The sequence below is a fragment of the Dama dama genome, chromosome 20, assembly GCF_033118175.1.
Source record: "Dama dama isolate Ldn47 chromosome 20, ASM3311817v1, whole genome shotgun sequence".
NCBI lineage: Eukaryota > Metazoa > Chordata > Mammalia > Artiodactyla > Cervidae > Dama > Dama dama.
Window position 1 is genome coordinate 102,949,683 of NC_083700.1, and position 14,626 is coordinate 102,964,308.

The following is a 14,626-nucleotide window of genomic DNA, read 5'->3' on the forward strand; positions in this document are numbered from 1 at the left end:
TCTCCTAGTTCCCTGATCAGGGATCGTGCCCCTGCAGAGGAAGTGCAGAGTCCTATCCACTGGACCCTCAGGCAATTCTAGATGGGTCACTGATTATGGTCTTGGGATCATGGTCTCTGTTGACAAGGAATGACTCATACTGCTATACAGAACCGGGGGTCAGTGTATGCTCCTGGTTCCTAGAACCCCCCTTTATCTGGGAACCCAACAAAGAAAATGTGACCCAAGGGGCAGGGCAATTGTCAATAATACAGAGGGTAATAGGTAGGTCAGAAAGCAACCCCCATCCTTAGTGGGGAAGCATTCATGCCTCACTCTCCCCCACATAAAAACATGCACCTCCAAGACTTTTGTGGTAACAGACTGGGGCCAAGTTGGAAGCTATACATGCAGTGGGTTTCGCCATAGCTAAGGGACTTAGGGCCAAGGGCCCAGCACATTTTGTTGGCACAAGTCAAAGAGGTTATTTGAACAAAAGCAAAACATATAATGAACTTCAACTTTGGGCCTTCCCTCGTGGTCCAGTGGTTAAGGCTCTGAGCTTTTACTGCCAAGGGCCAGCGTTCAATCTCTGGTTGGGGAACTAAGATCCCACATTCATCATGGCCAAAAATAAAATAAAATAATAATAAAGGAAACAAACCCCCAGACTCAGCCTTCAATGTTTTCAGATGACAGAATAAACTCTTGTAAAATATGCTATTAAAAAAAAAATTCTTCTGGCTTATTGAACCCTGAAACTTGGTCAAAGTATGCTTATAAAGCTATGTGAGTTGAAGGCAAAAGAAAAAAATCAATAACATTAAGCCAGTTAATCAAGTATGACATTTAAATTAATGATCTTCATGACTGGGTTGATAATAGAGATATTCTATAATATATAAAAATCTCACACACCTACTAAACTGGAGAATATCAGTAGTAACATTTCTAAAGAAATTCTCAATTTCATTCACTGTATGTTTTTTTCTATTCAATTTACATGATTTTCTATAAAAATGTAGAACCTTTCTTGTTACCTAGTCCAATAAACAACCAAAATAATAAAAAAAATCTTACACAGTATTATAATGGTTGGAATAACTTTGAATATAAACAGTTAGTTCAGAACAAGCTAAGAAAAGTTTTAACACCATGAACAATATCACTGCTTTTGAAGAAAAATTCTCTATTGAGAGGACACAGGACCTAATAATGATCAATTTTTTTTAAATGATGATCAATTTAATGGAGAAAGTATAAGAAGAGTTTAATGTCAAATCATGGCTCAGATGACAGTATCATTTAGCTAGTGACAATTGCATTATACGAGTAACATGCTCACATTTTCTAAAAACCAATATATGATTTGGAAATCATTAGAATAATTTGATGAATAGGTTGCATACGTGCTCAGTCATGTCTGACTCTTTGAGATCCCACTGGGCTGTTAACCACCAGGCTCCTCTGTCCAAGGAAATTTTCCAGGCAAGAATACTGGAGTGGGTTACCATTTTTTCCTCCAGGGAATCTTCCAGAGCCAGGGATAGAATTCCCATCTCCTGCATTGGCAGTTGGAGTCTTTACCACTGAGCCACCTTAGAAGCCCATAATGAATAGATTGTCACCTACAATTTGTGTCACTTGTTAATCATAGAAGATGTAGTGTAGATAAAAGGGAATATTTTAAAATTATTGCTATACAAGCATATTGACACATACACATACATTTTAATGATCACACCCACTTGTTATATATTTTGAATATCATCCTTTTACATATACCATTTCTCAGTCCAGAGACATGTCTATACAGCAAATTCTCACAAGAAGGATTGCTGAGTCTAAGTGCAAGTGCATTTAAAATTTTGATAGATACTGTCAAATTGCCCTTGGTAGAGACTGTACTATTTTTGTACTCCCATCAGGAATTTACAAGTACCTGTTTCCTCACAGTCTCATCACAGCTGTATTGATAAAATTTTTTATTTTTGTTTGTTCTTTTGATAGGTGTGAAATTTTAGCTCAATGTAATTAAAATTTGTACTTATTATGAGTGAAGTTGGCATATTTTGATATATTTAAAGATTGCTTGCATCTCTTATGAACTGTATATTGATGAAGGTCATGTCAAGCATATTAAATTTTATTTATTTTATTTTTTTAATTCTAAGAGCAATAGGAAGGTGCTATAGGGGTACTTGCTGGGAATGAATATACTCAGATTTGTGCTTTATAAAAGCACTTCTTGGACTTCTCTGGCTATCCAGTGGTTAAGACCCCGTGCTTCCAATGCAGGGGGTATGGGTTTCATCCCTGGTCAGGGAACTAAGATCCTGCATGTTGTATGGTGCAGCCAAATTAAATAAATAAATAAAATAGAGCAAGCACCTCTGCAGCTATATCCTAAATCTCTCCCTTCACAGTATCCCGTTTCCCTGCAAAGAATAGTGCAAAATTCCCAGAAGCCCGGAGAGATGGAATTCTGAGCACAGAAGTGTCCTTGGATAGGAGGGAATTAAGGGAGGAGAAGGCAGTTGTGTGACAGCTTCTGTTTTCTCTGTCAAGTAGAACATTCCGTTATTTGCCAAGTGTGAACAGGTTAGAAGAGAAGATAGAAGTCTGAGAACAGTGTATCTAAACAAAACATAATAAAAGTGAATAGCAGCCTTGAAGTTGGTGACTATGAATTTACAGAACATGTCCTGTAGTTCATAATCTTCGGCAATTGAGCAGCATGGGTGTAGGCGCAATGGAGATGGGTAGCTGGGTTCACCTAGAGTTTGGAGTTTTAATGTGTAAGTGGTGAAGGCGATGGGGTTCAGGATGTTTGAGGAGGTGATGAACAGGGGACTTCCCTGCTAGTCCAGGGGTTGAAAGTCCGCCTGCCAGTGCAGGGAGCGTGGGTTCGGGCCCTGGTTCGGGAAGATCCCACATGCCACAGGGCAACTGGGCTTCTGTAGCCACAGATACTGGATCCTAAGAGCCCCAGAGCCAGTGCTCACCAGCAACACGAGGAGCCACCGCAATGAGAAGACCATGCACTGTACAAAGTGTGGCCCCCGTGCAGCAGTGAAGACCCAGCACCGCCAAAAATAAATAAGTAAACGAAATAAAACAATAGAACATGAAATTTAAGTTGGTTAAAGAGCAAAGCTGAAGCTGATGCTGAAGCTGAAACTCCAACACTTTGGCCACCAAATGCGAAGAACTGACTCATTTGAAAAGACCCTGATGCTGGGAAAGATTGAAGGTGGGAGGAGAAGGCGATGACAGAGGATGAGATGGTTGGATGGCATCACCGATTCAATGGACATGAATTTGAGTAAACTCTGGGTGTTGGTGATGGACAGGGAGGCCTGGCGTGCTGCAGTCCATGGGGTTGCAAAGAGTTGGATACAACTGAGCGACTGAACTGAACTGAACTGAAAGAGCAAAATGAAGTCAGAAAAGAGTTGATGGATAGGGAGAAATTGGATGGTCCGGTGAACTGGATGTCTTGAGGAGGTTCAAGAAGAGAAGAGTGTGATGGGTTGAGAAAAGCAAGTTGTAAAGACGCAAAACTGGGAGCTTACAGTGACTCTGCTCTTTGACAAGGTACAGGGGGTTGTCACAGACATTAGGGGTACAGGGAAGTTCAGAAGACAGTGAAGAGGTAAGGAATAAGGAGTCCGGGAGGGCAGAGTCATGGGCCATGGTCCTGTGCCTTCTTTGCAGGTAGAAGCTTTTCAGAGGATCTTGGCCACACTTGTGTGGAGAGTGTGTGGAAGCACAAGAGTTTGCATTGTTTTTCAGTTAGAATATTTTTAAAATTTATTTATTTTTGCCACACCACACAGCTTGTGGGATCTCAGCTCCCTGACCAGAGATTAAAATCAGGCCATAGCTGTGAAAGCCTGGAATCCTAACCATTAGGCTAACCCATAGGGTTAGAATATTTTAGAGAAATCATTTCTTTCAAGCAGTTTCCAACGAACGCAAATGGAGCGATCACAAAAATAAAGGATGTGTGTTAAGAATTATAAAGAAAGCCTCAACAAATTCTAAAGCGTTAATGTCATATAGTCTGAGTCCCCCAATCATGATTCAGTAAAATTGCATATTATAATGGGCTTACATGTTTGGGAACCATCCTACTGATAAATACATTTGGTTGAAAAAGGAAATAAAAAAGAAATTTGAAAAGTATTTAGTTCTGAATGATAATGACAGAAGTACAGGTCAAAGTTTGTGGGACACAGCTAAAGCAGTACTAGAGGCAAATTTATTATATTAAAACACATTTAGTGGAAACAGTGAATGTATAAAAATAAACAAGCCCTCAAGAGAATTGAAAACATGCATTCACACAGACAAAGTGCAAGCAAATGTTCAGAGCAGCAACTGTTTAAAATAGCCTCATAATAATGCAAATGTTTTAACTATTGTATACATATAGTACAAACAATACAGGTGTCCATTAAATGGTGAATGGATAAACAAAATGTGGCATGTCCATACAATGGAATGTTTCCACCGTAAAATGGAATAAAGTACTGCTACATGCTACAACAAAGATGAACCTCAAAAACATATTAAGTAAGGACACATATATTTCACGATTCCACTTTTGTGAAATGTCCAGAAAAGACAAATCTTTAAAGAGAGGAAGTAGATTGGTGGTTGCTTAGGGCTGGGGATGGGAATGGGAATAAATTGCAAGTGGATGTGTTTCTGTCTTTTGAGGGTGATGGGAAATAGTTTAAAATTATACTGTGGTGATGGTTGAACAACTCTGTAACTATACTAAGAATTATTCAATTTTATACTTAAAACAGGTAAATGTTATGGTGTGTAGATTATGCCTCAATGAAGTGTTAAAAATAGATTAATGAGGCAAGCATTCAATTTAAGGTGGTGAAGAACAGCAATAAAACAACCCCCTAAAAACAGGAACAAAGGAAATGATAAAGTCACAAATCAAGGAAAAAGAGCAAAAAAAGAAGGAAAAATATTTTAAACTTATTTTCTTGAAAAAAATACATATAGTTGGTAATTGTCCAGAGATGCGGTAGTTATCATAGAGCCTGAATCCATTTACAACTTAAGTGAACGACTGCCAGTAACAAGTATGTCCTAAAGCTTGTAGTCATTGCATTCTTCACTGATGATAGGATTTGCCATTTCAGTTGTAGGATCTGGCTTCTATTGATTGGCTACTCTGTGATCCTTTCTAAAGTCCAAGCACTTCTCATGCATTTCTCATGTATTATCTCTTTGCATTCTCAATAATAGCCCAAAGAGGTAGGTATTATTATTATCCACATTTAATGGATCTCAGAGGAGGGGAGCCTTGGCTGAGGTCACATAGCTCTGGGGTCTCTAGTCTATTTCCCCCAGGTGCTAGGCTGCTGGTGTCCACTAGGGGGCAGAGAGAAGTCAGACATTCAGACACAGGCTCCACGTTTGTCTGAACTTCCAGCCTTTCTTTGTGGTGAGGGATCTTGGTCAAGGATCTGACCCCTGTTTCTCACGTTACAACAGGGTAAACCTGGGGAGGGAGGGATAGTGACCAACCCAGGTGGCAGAGCCAGTTTGAAGCACAAGTGGGACCAGAACCCAGGACTCCAGACTCCTGGCAGCTTTGACCTTGGCCCTAGACTTAGGTGACCCTCAGCACCCGAGTGAGACAGGATGGGCATGGATTCTGGACCATAGTGGGGGCTCCTTCCCCAGCTGTGAACTCCACAGACACCAGGGGCCCCACACAACCCACGCTGCCCTGCACACTCAAGGGAGTCAGCTGCATTTCCTGAGCAAGGCTCCTCATCACAGTCATTACTAAGTTCTTTATAAAATGGGGAGAGCAACTGCCTCATAGCACTATTGTGCAGACTCATGTAAAGCTCTAACACAGAGGAAGTACTCGGAGAAGTGGCTATATCACTGTGGTTGTTGCTCTTTTTATTATTACTAAATTTTATTATTAACAACACCAACCAAGGGAGGCAGGTGTCACTTCTGCCATTCTGTAGACGAGGAGGTGAGGTTCAGGAAGTCCTTTGGCAGTGAGGGGTGGGGCTGAGATCCTGGGACCCCGGCCTTGGGCTGGGGTGAATTAGGGACAGCTGTCCTGCTGCTATCATAGCAATCTAGGTGCATACAATTATGATCCCATCTTACACATGAGGAGTAAGAGGAGGTTACACATAAGGAGGCTGGGGATATGTGTCACAGCTGGCATGGACCTTTGATAGGAATTCCTGCCTGTCTGACTCCAGAGCCTGTGCTCTTGACCATTACCTTACCCTCAACCATTGCCCTCTGCTGCAGCAGTGTATGAAGTAATCAGTGCAGACTTTCGGTCATTAGGGTGTGTTCATGTGCATAGTTGTTGGATGATAAGATGTCTGAGGTACTCTATACCTGACCCCTGCACTCTGCTTAATCCATCTAGAGTGTGGTTTGAGTAAAAATGTCTAGGCATTACTCTTGGTCAGTTTTTTCGTATGGTAGTAAAATATACATAGCATGAAAGATACCACTTTAACTGTTTTTAGGAATACAGTTCAGTGACATTAAATGTATTGACATTGTTTTCCAACCATCACTACCAACCATCTCCAGAACTTTTTCAGCATCCCACACTGACTTTCATACCCATTAAAAAAAAATAACTCCTCTCTCCCCTTATCCCCTGGAAACTACCATTTACTTTCTGTCTATACAATTTTAATGACTCTAGACATCTCATGTAAATGAAATCATAATATCTGTCCTTTTATGTCTACCTTTAGTTAAGCGTAAAGTCTTCAAGGTTTGTCGATGTTCTTCAGTTCAGTTCAGTCGCTCAGTCATGTCTGATTCTTAGCGAATCCTGCAGCATGCCAGGCTTCCCTGTCCGTTACCAAATCCCGGAGCTTGCTCCATTGAGTCAGTGATGCCATCCAACCATCTCATCCTCTGTCTCCCCGTCTCCTTCTGCCTTCAGTCTTTCCCAGCATCAGGGTCTTTTCCAATGAGTTGGCTCTTCACATCAGGTGGCCAAAGTATTGGAGCGTCAGCTTCAGCATCAGTCCTTCCAATGAATGTTCAGGGCTGATTTCCTTGAGGATTGACTGGTTTGATCTCCTTGCAGTCCAAGGGACTCTCGACAGTTTACTCCAACACCACAGTTTAAAAGCATCAATTCTTTGGCATTCAGCCTTCTTTATGGTCCAACTGTCATGTCCAAACATGACTACTGGAAAAACCATAGCTTTGACTAGATGGACCTTTGTTGGCAAAGTAATGTTTCTGCTTTTTAATATGCCATCTAGGTTTGTCATAGCTTTATTTTCAAGGAACAAGATTCTTTTCATTTCTTGGCTGCAGTCACTGTTCACAGTGATTTTGGAGCCCAAGAAAATAAAATCTGTCACTGTTTCCATTGTTTCCCCATCTATTTTCTATGAAGTGATGGAACTGGATGCCATGATCTTAGATTTTTTGAATGTTGAGTTTTAAGCCAGTTTTTTTTCACTCTCGTCTTTCACTTTCATCAAAAGACTCTTTAGTTCCTCTTCGCTTTCTGCCATAAGATTGGTGTATATCTGAGGTTATTGATATTTCTCCCAGAAATCTTGATTCCAGCTTGGACTTCATCCAACCTGGCATTTTGCATGATGTATTCTGCATATAAGTTAAATAAGCAGGGTACATTTCCCTAATGACTAATAATGCTGAACATCTCACATGCTATGGGCCATCTATACATCTTCTTTGGAGAAATGTCTATTTAAGTCCTTTGCCCATTTCTAAATTGGTTGTTTGTTTTATTGTTATTTAGTTTTATGAGTTTTTTATTTATTCCGGATATTAATTTTTTATCATATACATGACTTGCAAGTATTTTCTTCCATTTTGTGGGTTGCCTTTTACCCTATTGACAATGTCCTTTGATAAACAGTTTCAAATTTTAATGATACTTAAAAGTCCAATTGATCTGTTTTTTCTTTTGTTGTCTATAATGTTATTGTCATCTTGATAACTTTTTTTTAATTATTAAGCCATCCCACATGGCTTGTGGGATCTTAGTTCCCCTGAGCAGGCATGGAACCTGGGCCATGGCAGTGAATGTACTGATGAGTCCTAATCACTGGACCACCAGGGAATTCCCATCATCTTGATAACTTTTAACTATATTTCTAACCATTCCAATATGGAGGTCCTTCTCTATATAGATTTCAAGCAATATTCCTCTTCAGTTGGGCCATTTTCTTTTTTTTTTTTTTTTGCCATGATTTGATACTTTTAATTCTCCAAGGGCACGGCTCAACTGCAGGAGGCCAGGCGGGCGGCCCGTTGACCGGCAGCCATAGCCTGCAGCCCTTGGTGGTCATGATTCCAGGGTACTGCCACCCCAACCGAGACCCACTCACACCAGTCACTCAGTTGGGCCATTTTCTTTATATAGATTTCAAGCAACATTCCTCTTCAGTTGGGCCATTCATAGAAGAGATTGTGCATGTGTTCTCAGATGCTCAGTCGTGTCCAACTCTTCATGACCCTATGGACTGTAGCCCACCAGGCTCCTCTGTCCATGGGATTTTCCCGGCGTGATTACTGGAGCAGGTTGGCATTTCCTACTCCAGGGGATCTTCCCGACCTGGAGATTGAACCCCCATGTCCTGCATTGACAGGCGGACTCTTTACCACCTTGCCTCCAGGGACACCCCATAAGAGAGACATCCCCTTGCCAATGGTGAGGTTTGTGTGCTCGTCTCAGGCAGCACAGGTTGGAGGAGGCCCTGCTGATTTCAGGCCAGTTCATGGACGCTCTGCAGGCCTTGTTCCTCTGGTAGTACAAGATGAAGCCAAAGCTGGCTGAGGACCAGCCTGTGCACGGGAATCTCAATCTCATCACGAACCTCATGGATGCCCACAAGGTAAGGGATGAGATCTGGGCTGAGTGGAGGGCAAAGCCATTGGGTCCTCCACCCATGAGTGCCTTCTGCTCGTGCTGCTCTTCTAGGGGAGAAAGAAAGTTTCAAAGAGTCTGCTTTTTGGAGAGGGGGGTCTCCTTCCTCTGTGTGTTTAAGCAAACTCCTGCCAGAATTCTGCATCAGTCACAAAGAATTGACCAAAGTTGGTTTGATTCAGATTGGGCAATGTGTGAACTTCATTTTGAGAGGTTTCTCCCACCTCCACCCCCATCCCTGGTCCAACCATCCACTGGTATCATTCGAGTCACAAAATGGATTTAATTTCATGTGGATAGATGCCCTTTTCCATTGACTCCCAAGATAAATGTGAGGACCTTTTAACCACTTTGGAACCATAAGCATCAGTATTTAGAATTGCATGAGTCTGTCATATTTAGCTGCACAAAGCCTTCTGTTTCAGTAGGGTGGATTCACATAAAGTGACACTTTATCATTATCTCTGATTAACATTTTGCATCTTGAAGTCTAATGTCTACCTGATATTAATACAGCCCCTCCGGCCTTCTTACTCTTTTATTTGCATGATGTAATTTTTCCATCCATTGACTTCCAACTTGTGTTTTGTATTTACAGTGAATCTTTTAAATGATATGGTTTTGAAAAGATTATGAAAGTGAAAGTTGCTCAGTAGTATCCGACCCTTCACGATCCCGTGGACTATACAATCCATGGAATTCTCCAGGCCAGAATACTGGAATGGGTAGCCTTTCCCTTCTCCAGGGATCTTCCCAACCCAGGGACTGAACCCAGGTCTCCCGCATTGTAGGCAGATTCTTTACCAGCTGAGTCACTGCTGCCAAGTCGCTTCAGTCACGTCCGACTCTGCGACCCCACAGACAGCAGCCCACCAGGCTCTGCCGTCCCTGGGATTCTCCAGGCAAGAATACTGGAGTGGGTTGCCATTTCCTTCTCCAATGCATGAAAGTGAAATGGGAAAGAAGTCGCTCAGGTCGTGTCCGACTCCTAGCGACCCCATGGACTGCAGCCTACCAGGCTCCTCCAACTATGGGATTTTCTACGCAAGAGTACTGGAGTGGGTTGCCATTGCCTTCTCCAAGCTGAGCCACTAGGGAAGCCCAAAAATACTGGAGCAGGTAGCCTATCCGTTCTCCAGGGGATTTTCCCGACCCAGGAATCGAACGGGGGTCTAGCTTATCATTTGTTCTTGCTTTCCCCCCACCCTAAATCATCTGACAATCTCTGATTTTTAATTGGTGTATTAACAGGAGGTAACCTGACCCACTGGCTGGACATTCCCCATGAAGACAGGACTGTCTCATCGTGCCTTAATACCTTGAGTCCGTAATGAACTGAATAAACGCGGTGAGAAAGCGCCTAGGGAAGAGCAGGCTATGCAGAAGGGGATAGTCAATCAAGGAGTTTCCACGATGATTCTTCTCTCAAAAATCGCTGAGGGCCGTAATAATTAAGACGCGCAAAAAATCAGGAAGGGCGCCAGAGCTCCTTGACCGGTGGGAGGCATATCTCGCGCGCGGCTGGACCCGCACCGGGGTCCGAAGGGCGCACAGCAGAGCTGGTGGTGATAGCGCCGCTGCTGGAGCTGCTGGGGCCGCCCGCCAGAGGCGCTGATCCGGAGCGCGCCGGAGCCAGGTGGGTGGGCGCGCCGGGAGCCGTGACCCAGCGAGTGTCAGATGTCCTGGAAGGAGCCCCCCAAAAGCGCAGAGGCCGGTCAGGAGCTGCGGTGGCGAGGAACTCCTGCCTGGATGCTACTGGCGAAAGGATGCGCCCCACTCTCTAGGCTTGGCTGGCACCTGCGAACCCCTCCACCTCTAGACTAGCCTGAGGCGTTTCGGGCCCTGGGGCGACACCCACGCACCAGGCAGGGCTTTCGGGTCACTCCACGGCGGGACAGAGAGTTAGAATCACGCCCCGGCAGGGCGATCAAGAACATGCCCCGTGCGAGCGCAGGGTCTGATCTCAGATCGCGCCTGTACCCTGGGTTCCCCAGGCCCAGTCCCCGCGCCCTCCGGACAGCGCGGCCAGAGTGGGCAGCGGAACCCAGGACGACAGCTAGCCCCTGACGGCTGGACTGTGGACTCCTCACTTGTCCCGCCAGCCACCTACAGGCGGGTCTCACCTCGGGGGCGTCGCGACCCGCCACCAAGCGCCCCTTCCTGGGGCACAGGTTCCTAGCCTTGTCTCCGCCCCCGCACCCCCATTGGTCGGGTCCGAGGGGCGGGACCCGACGGCTCCCAGCTGGACTGAGAGAGGCGGCCGCTGCCCCTCGGAGAGGTACACACTCGGCCCGCGCCTCCCCTAACCCGACCGCTGCGCCTCTAAGCTGAGCGGCCTTGGCAGCAGCCGGACTGTCGGGCGCAGCGGAACGGATAGACTAGCCGACCGTCCCTGCTTCCCGGAGGAGCCCCTGCCCGAGGCGGTGTGGCCGCAGCCGACGGTCCGGGAGCTCTAGGGACCGCGCCGCGTTCGCGGGCGACCCACGCCCCGTCCCGCCGGCCCCAAGCCAGGCACGCCGCGCACCGTCGGGGCGGCCCCGACCCGGGCCCCGCTGGGAGCGGATGCGCGCGCGGTGACGCCGCCGCGTCCCGCCATGGCCGCGCGCCCCGGGCCGCTCTGGCTGCTGGGCCTGGCTCTGTGCGCGCTGAGTGGCGGCGGCGTCCCCGGCCCGCGCCCCCCGCTCGGCTGCCCGCATCGCCGCCTGGGCCCGCGCGAGCGCCGCGACCTGCAGCGCGAGATCCTGGCGGTGCTCGGGCTGCCCGGCCGGCCCCGGCCCCGCGCGTCCCCCGCCGCCCTGCTGCCGGCGTCCGCGCCACTCTTCATGCTCGACCTGTACCGCGCCGTGGCCAGCGACGACGACGAGGACGGCGGGGCCCCCGAGCGGCGCCTGGGCCGCGCAGACCTGGTCATGAGCTTCGTCAACATGGGTGAGCACGGTCCCGGGCGGGCGGCGGCGACCCCGGGAGAAGGCAGCGAGCTGAATGGCCCCACGGGGGCTGCGCGCGAGCGGCTGGGGCGTGTGCGCCACCTCGGGCAGGGAGAGCGCCTGCTGGGGACGGGGAGTCACCTTGTCGTGGACAAGGACCTGCGGGAGGAAAACCTGCCCGGCTCAGGGATGTGGGGTCGGTGAGCTGGACCGACAGGAACAGACGAGGAATGTGAGTCCCAGAGGCGTGTACCTTCACCCGCCCCCAGACACCCCGACGTAAGATCGTGTAGTGTCGGGTGGACCCGGGTAGTGCCAGGAAGACAGTCTGGTCCTGGCGAGACGGATGAGTAAGCAGAGGCCGTGATGCTGTCCCTGTGATAAGGGCGGTGTGGAGAGCAGGACAAAGGTCAGAGTGGAAAACCCTGTCACGGCATCAAAGCACCAGAGTCGAGGTGAGGACCCAGATGTCCTGAGCCCACACTGAGCAGCCTCTTCCCTGGGCCACCTAGGGGTGGGGTAGGGGAGGGGAAGGCATGGACTGAGCTCAGTGGGGCAGAGACTGTGGTCTTGTCACCCTGGGCCCACATCTGGGACTTGGCTTGTCAGGAATGAGTGTCCAGGCCCAGTGAATGACCGGATGGACAGTTTGGACTCCCTTTGTTCTCCAGGCAAAGCCCAGCTTTTCCTCTCTGCAGAAATTATACTCCAAATCGTGAAACCATTTACCATTGACGTTCTCAAAGATCACCTTTTCCATAACTAAACGCTCTTTAATCTACATTCATGAACTTAGGTCTCCCATCCGCTTTGTTTCCTGTCTGAGGCCAGTGAGGGGCCGGGGTCTGGGCTGCGGCAGACGCCAAGCTAGACCTGGGGACCAAGGACCATAGATCAGGCCGAGGTGGGAAGAGCCGTGGGACCCAGAGTGGGGACAGGCCCCTGGCCAGGAACACCAGCCTCCCTTCACCTTGTAACCCTCCCAGCAACCCTGTTGGCAGACATGATATTCATCCCCATCTCCCGGATGAGGACAGTGAGGCTCAGAGAGGCGCTGTCTTGCTCAGGACAACGTGACCTCTGTGTGGCCGAGCCAGGACAGGCTCAGGTTGTTTGGTCTCCATCCCGGGCTCAAGGAGGTGACAGTTCTGTGTGAGGAGGTCAGGCTTTCATGGTGGAAAGAGCTGTCAGAGGGGTTTCGGCAGAGGGATTCATGGATCAGAGTGACAGCAGATTTTATGCATCTTCAGCCATTTGCTTTCTATGGCAAGGCAAGAAGAGGGGACTGTCAGGGAAGCCTGTTCCCCCCAAACAGCTGGTGATGGGCTCAGGTGGGAGAGCGAGCCGTAGGAGGCAGCTGTTAACCTCTGCTGAGATCCCAGTGTCAGCTCGGGACTTGGGCTGGTGGGTTCTAGATGCCACCTTCGTGGTTAGAGATGGACAGGGTGGGGAGCTGGGGACAGAGGCATCCATATGTGGAACTGAGGCTGGAGCTCTGTGCTGGGGACAAGCTGACTCCGGGCACAGGACCAAGAAGAGCTGTGGATACAGTCCCCCTGAGAATGCCCCCACGGGAGCCCTCCATCTGCGTGAGTCACCACCTAGCCAGGTCCCTCTTCCCCAGCACCCCCGGGGCAAGGGGTACACGGCCCTGGTGGGCACAGCTGCTGTGAGTGAGCAGCACCCCGAGCTCAGGAGGACCTGGCTCCCCTCCTGCCTCTGCTGTGTGGTCCTGGGGAAGCCCCTGCCCTCTCTGAGCCTCAGATCTCTCCTTGCAAAATGGGGCTCCTCTTGGTCTATCCTCAAAGCTGTTGTGAGATAGGTTGATAGAGGGGGAGGGACAGAAAATCAGCCCCCTTTTAGGGGAAACCAGCCCTGGTGAGTGCTGACCGCGGTCTCTCCCAGCTGCTGCTCAGCCTTGGTGTGGATGTATGGAAATGTCTTGACCTGTCTATAGACACACGAGACCCAGAAACAGATTTTTAAAGCCAACCAAAGGTGTCTCTGTTTTTGAATAAAAATTAGCATTTGAAGTTCCATAGTCCTTTTAATACTCATTTCATCCATGTAGCAACTTGTGAAGCTGTTTTACCAGCCATGGGCTCAGAGAGGTTAAATAAGCAACCCAGGGCTACACAGCACATCCGCGGTATCATCCAGACCGTGGATTCCAAATTCCAGTTTCTTCCCACGCCACCTCTGCATGTTTCATGGAGATCTAAGGCCTGTGACGCTGTGGATTAACAAGCTGATCTTTGTTCAGGGGAAGCCTGGTGTGTGGGCAGGTCCAGCCAGCTGTCAGAGGGCCTTCTTTATTCTGATGTACTAATTGCACTAGTAAAACTCCTTCAGTTGGAGCAGTTTAACTGGTAATTACGTGGGCTGATGTGGGGATTAGGCACCTACCAGCGTTGTTTCCTGCTTTGGAGGCCCCGGCCCCGGGCCCCTGAAGGTCGGCGGGCCCTGAACCACCGTGGAGTCCAACAGCAGAGTCGCTGTGGCGTCAGCGCCCACGCCGAGGCTCCCACATCTGTGGCCTTCTGCTCCCCTCTGCCGGCCTCATGGCTCCTGAGAGGCCAGGCCCGGGGCTTGCTGGGCCCTGACCCTCAGCAGCGCCCGTAGGACCCGGGGGCCTGGGCCTCTCAAAGGCTCCCGTCCAGGGGTCGGGCCTCCATCTGAGCGGACACTTCAGGGGCCGAGTTGTGACTACCAGGGCCTGTGCTGGGGGCCAGGGCTGCGGTCAGAGCCGGGCCCCACCTGGCCTGCCTGTCGGTCTCCGCCC

The 14,626-nt window shown here is 48.3% G+C and overlaps 1 protein-coding gene across 2 annotated transcripts in view; it reads left to right on the top strand.

Moving 5' to 3' along the window:
- Positions 1-11,511: 11,511 nt before the first annotated feature.
- BMP8B (bone morphogenetic protein 8b) overlaps positions 11,512-14,626 on the top strand; it is a 34,220-nt gene continuing 31,105 nt past the window's right edge. Inside the window, exon 1 of one of the 2 annotated variants that reach the window (XM_061122300.1) lies at positions 11,512-11,845. In XM_061122300.1, coding sequence (XP_060978283.1) covers positions 11,512-11,845 — 334 coding nt within the window. Of the gene's footprint in view, positions 11,846-12,385; positions 13,434-14,626 lie in introns of those variants that run through there. The other variant, XM_061122299.1, reaches the window with a different exon arrangement.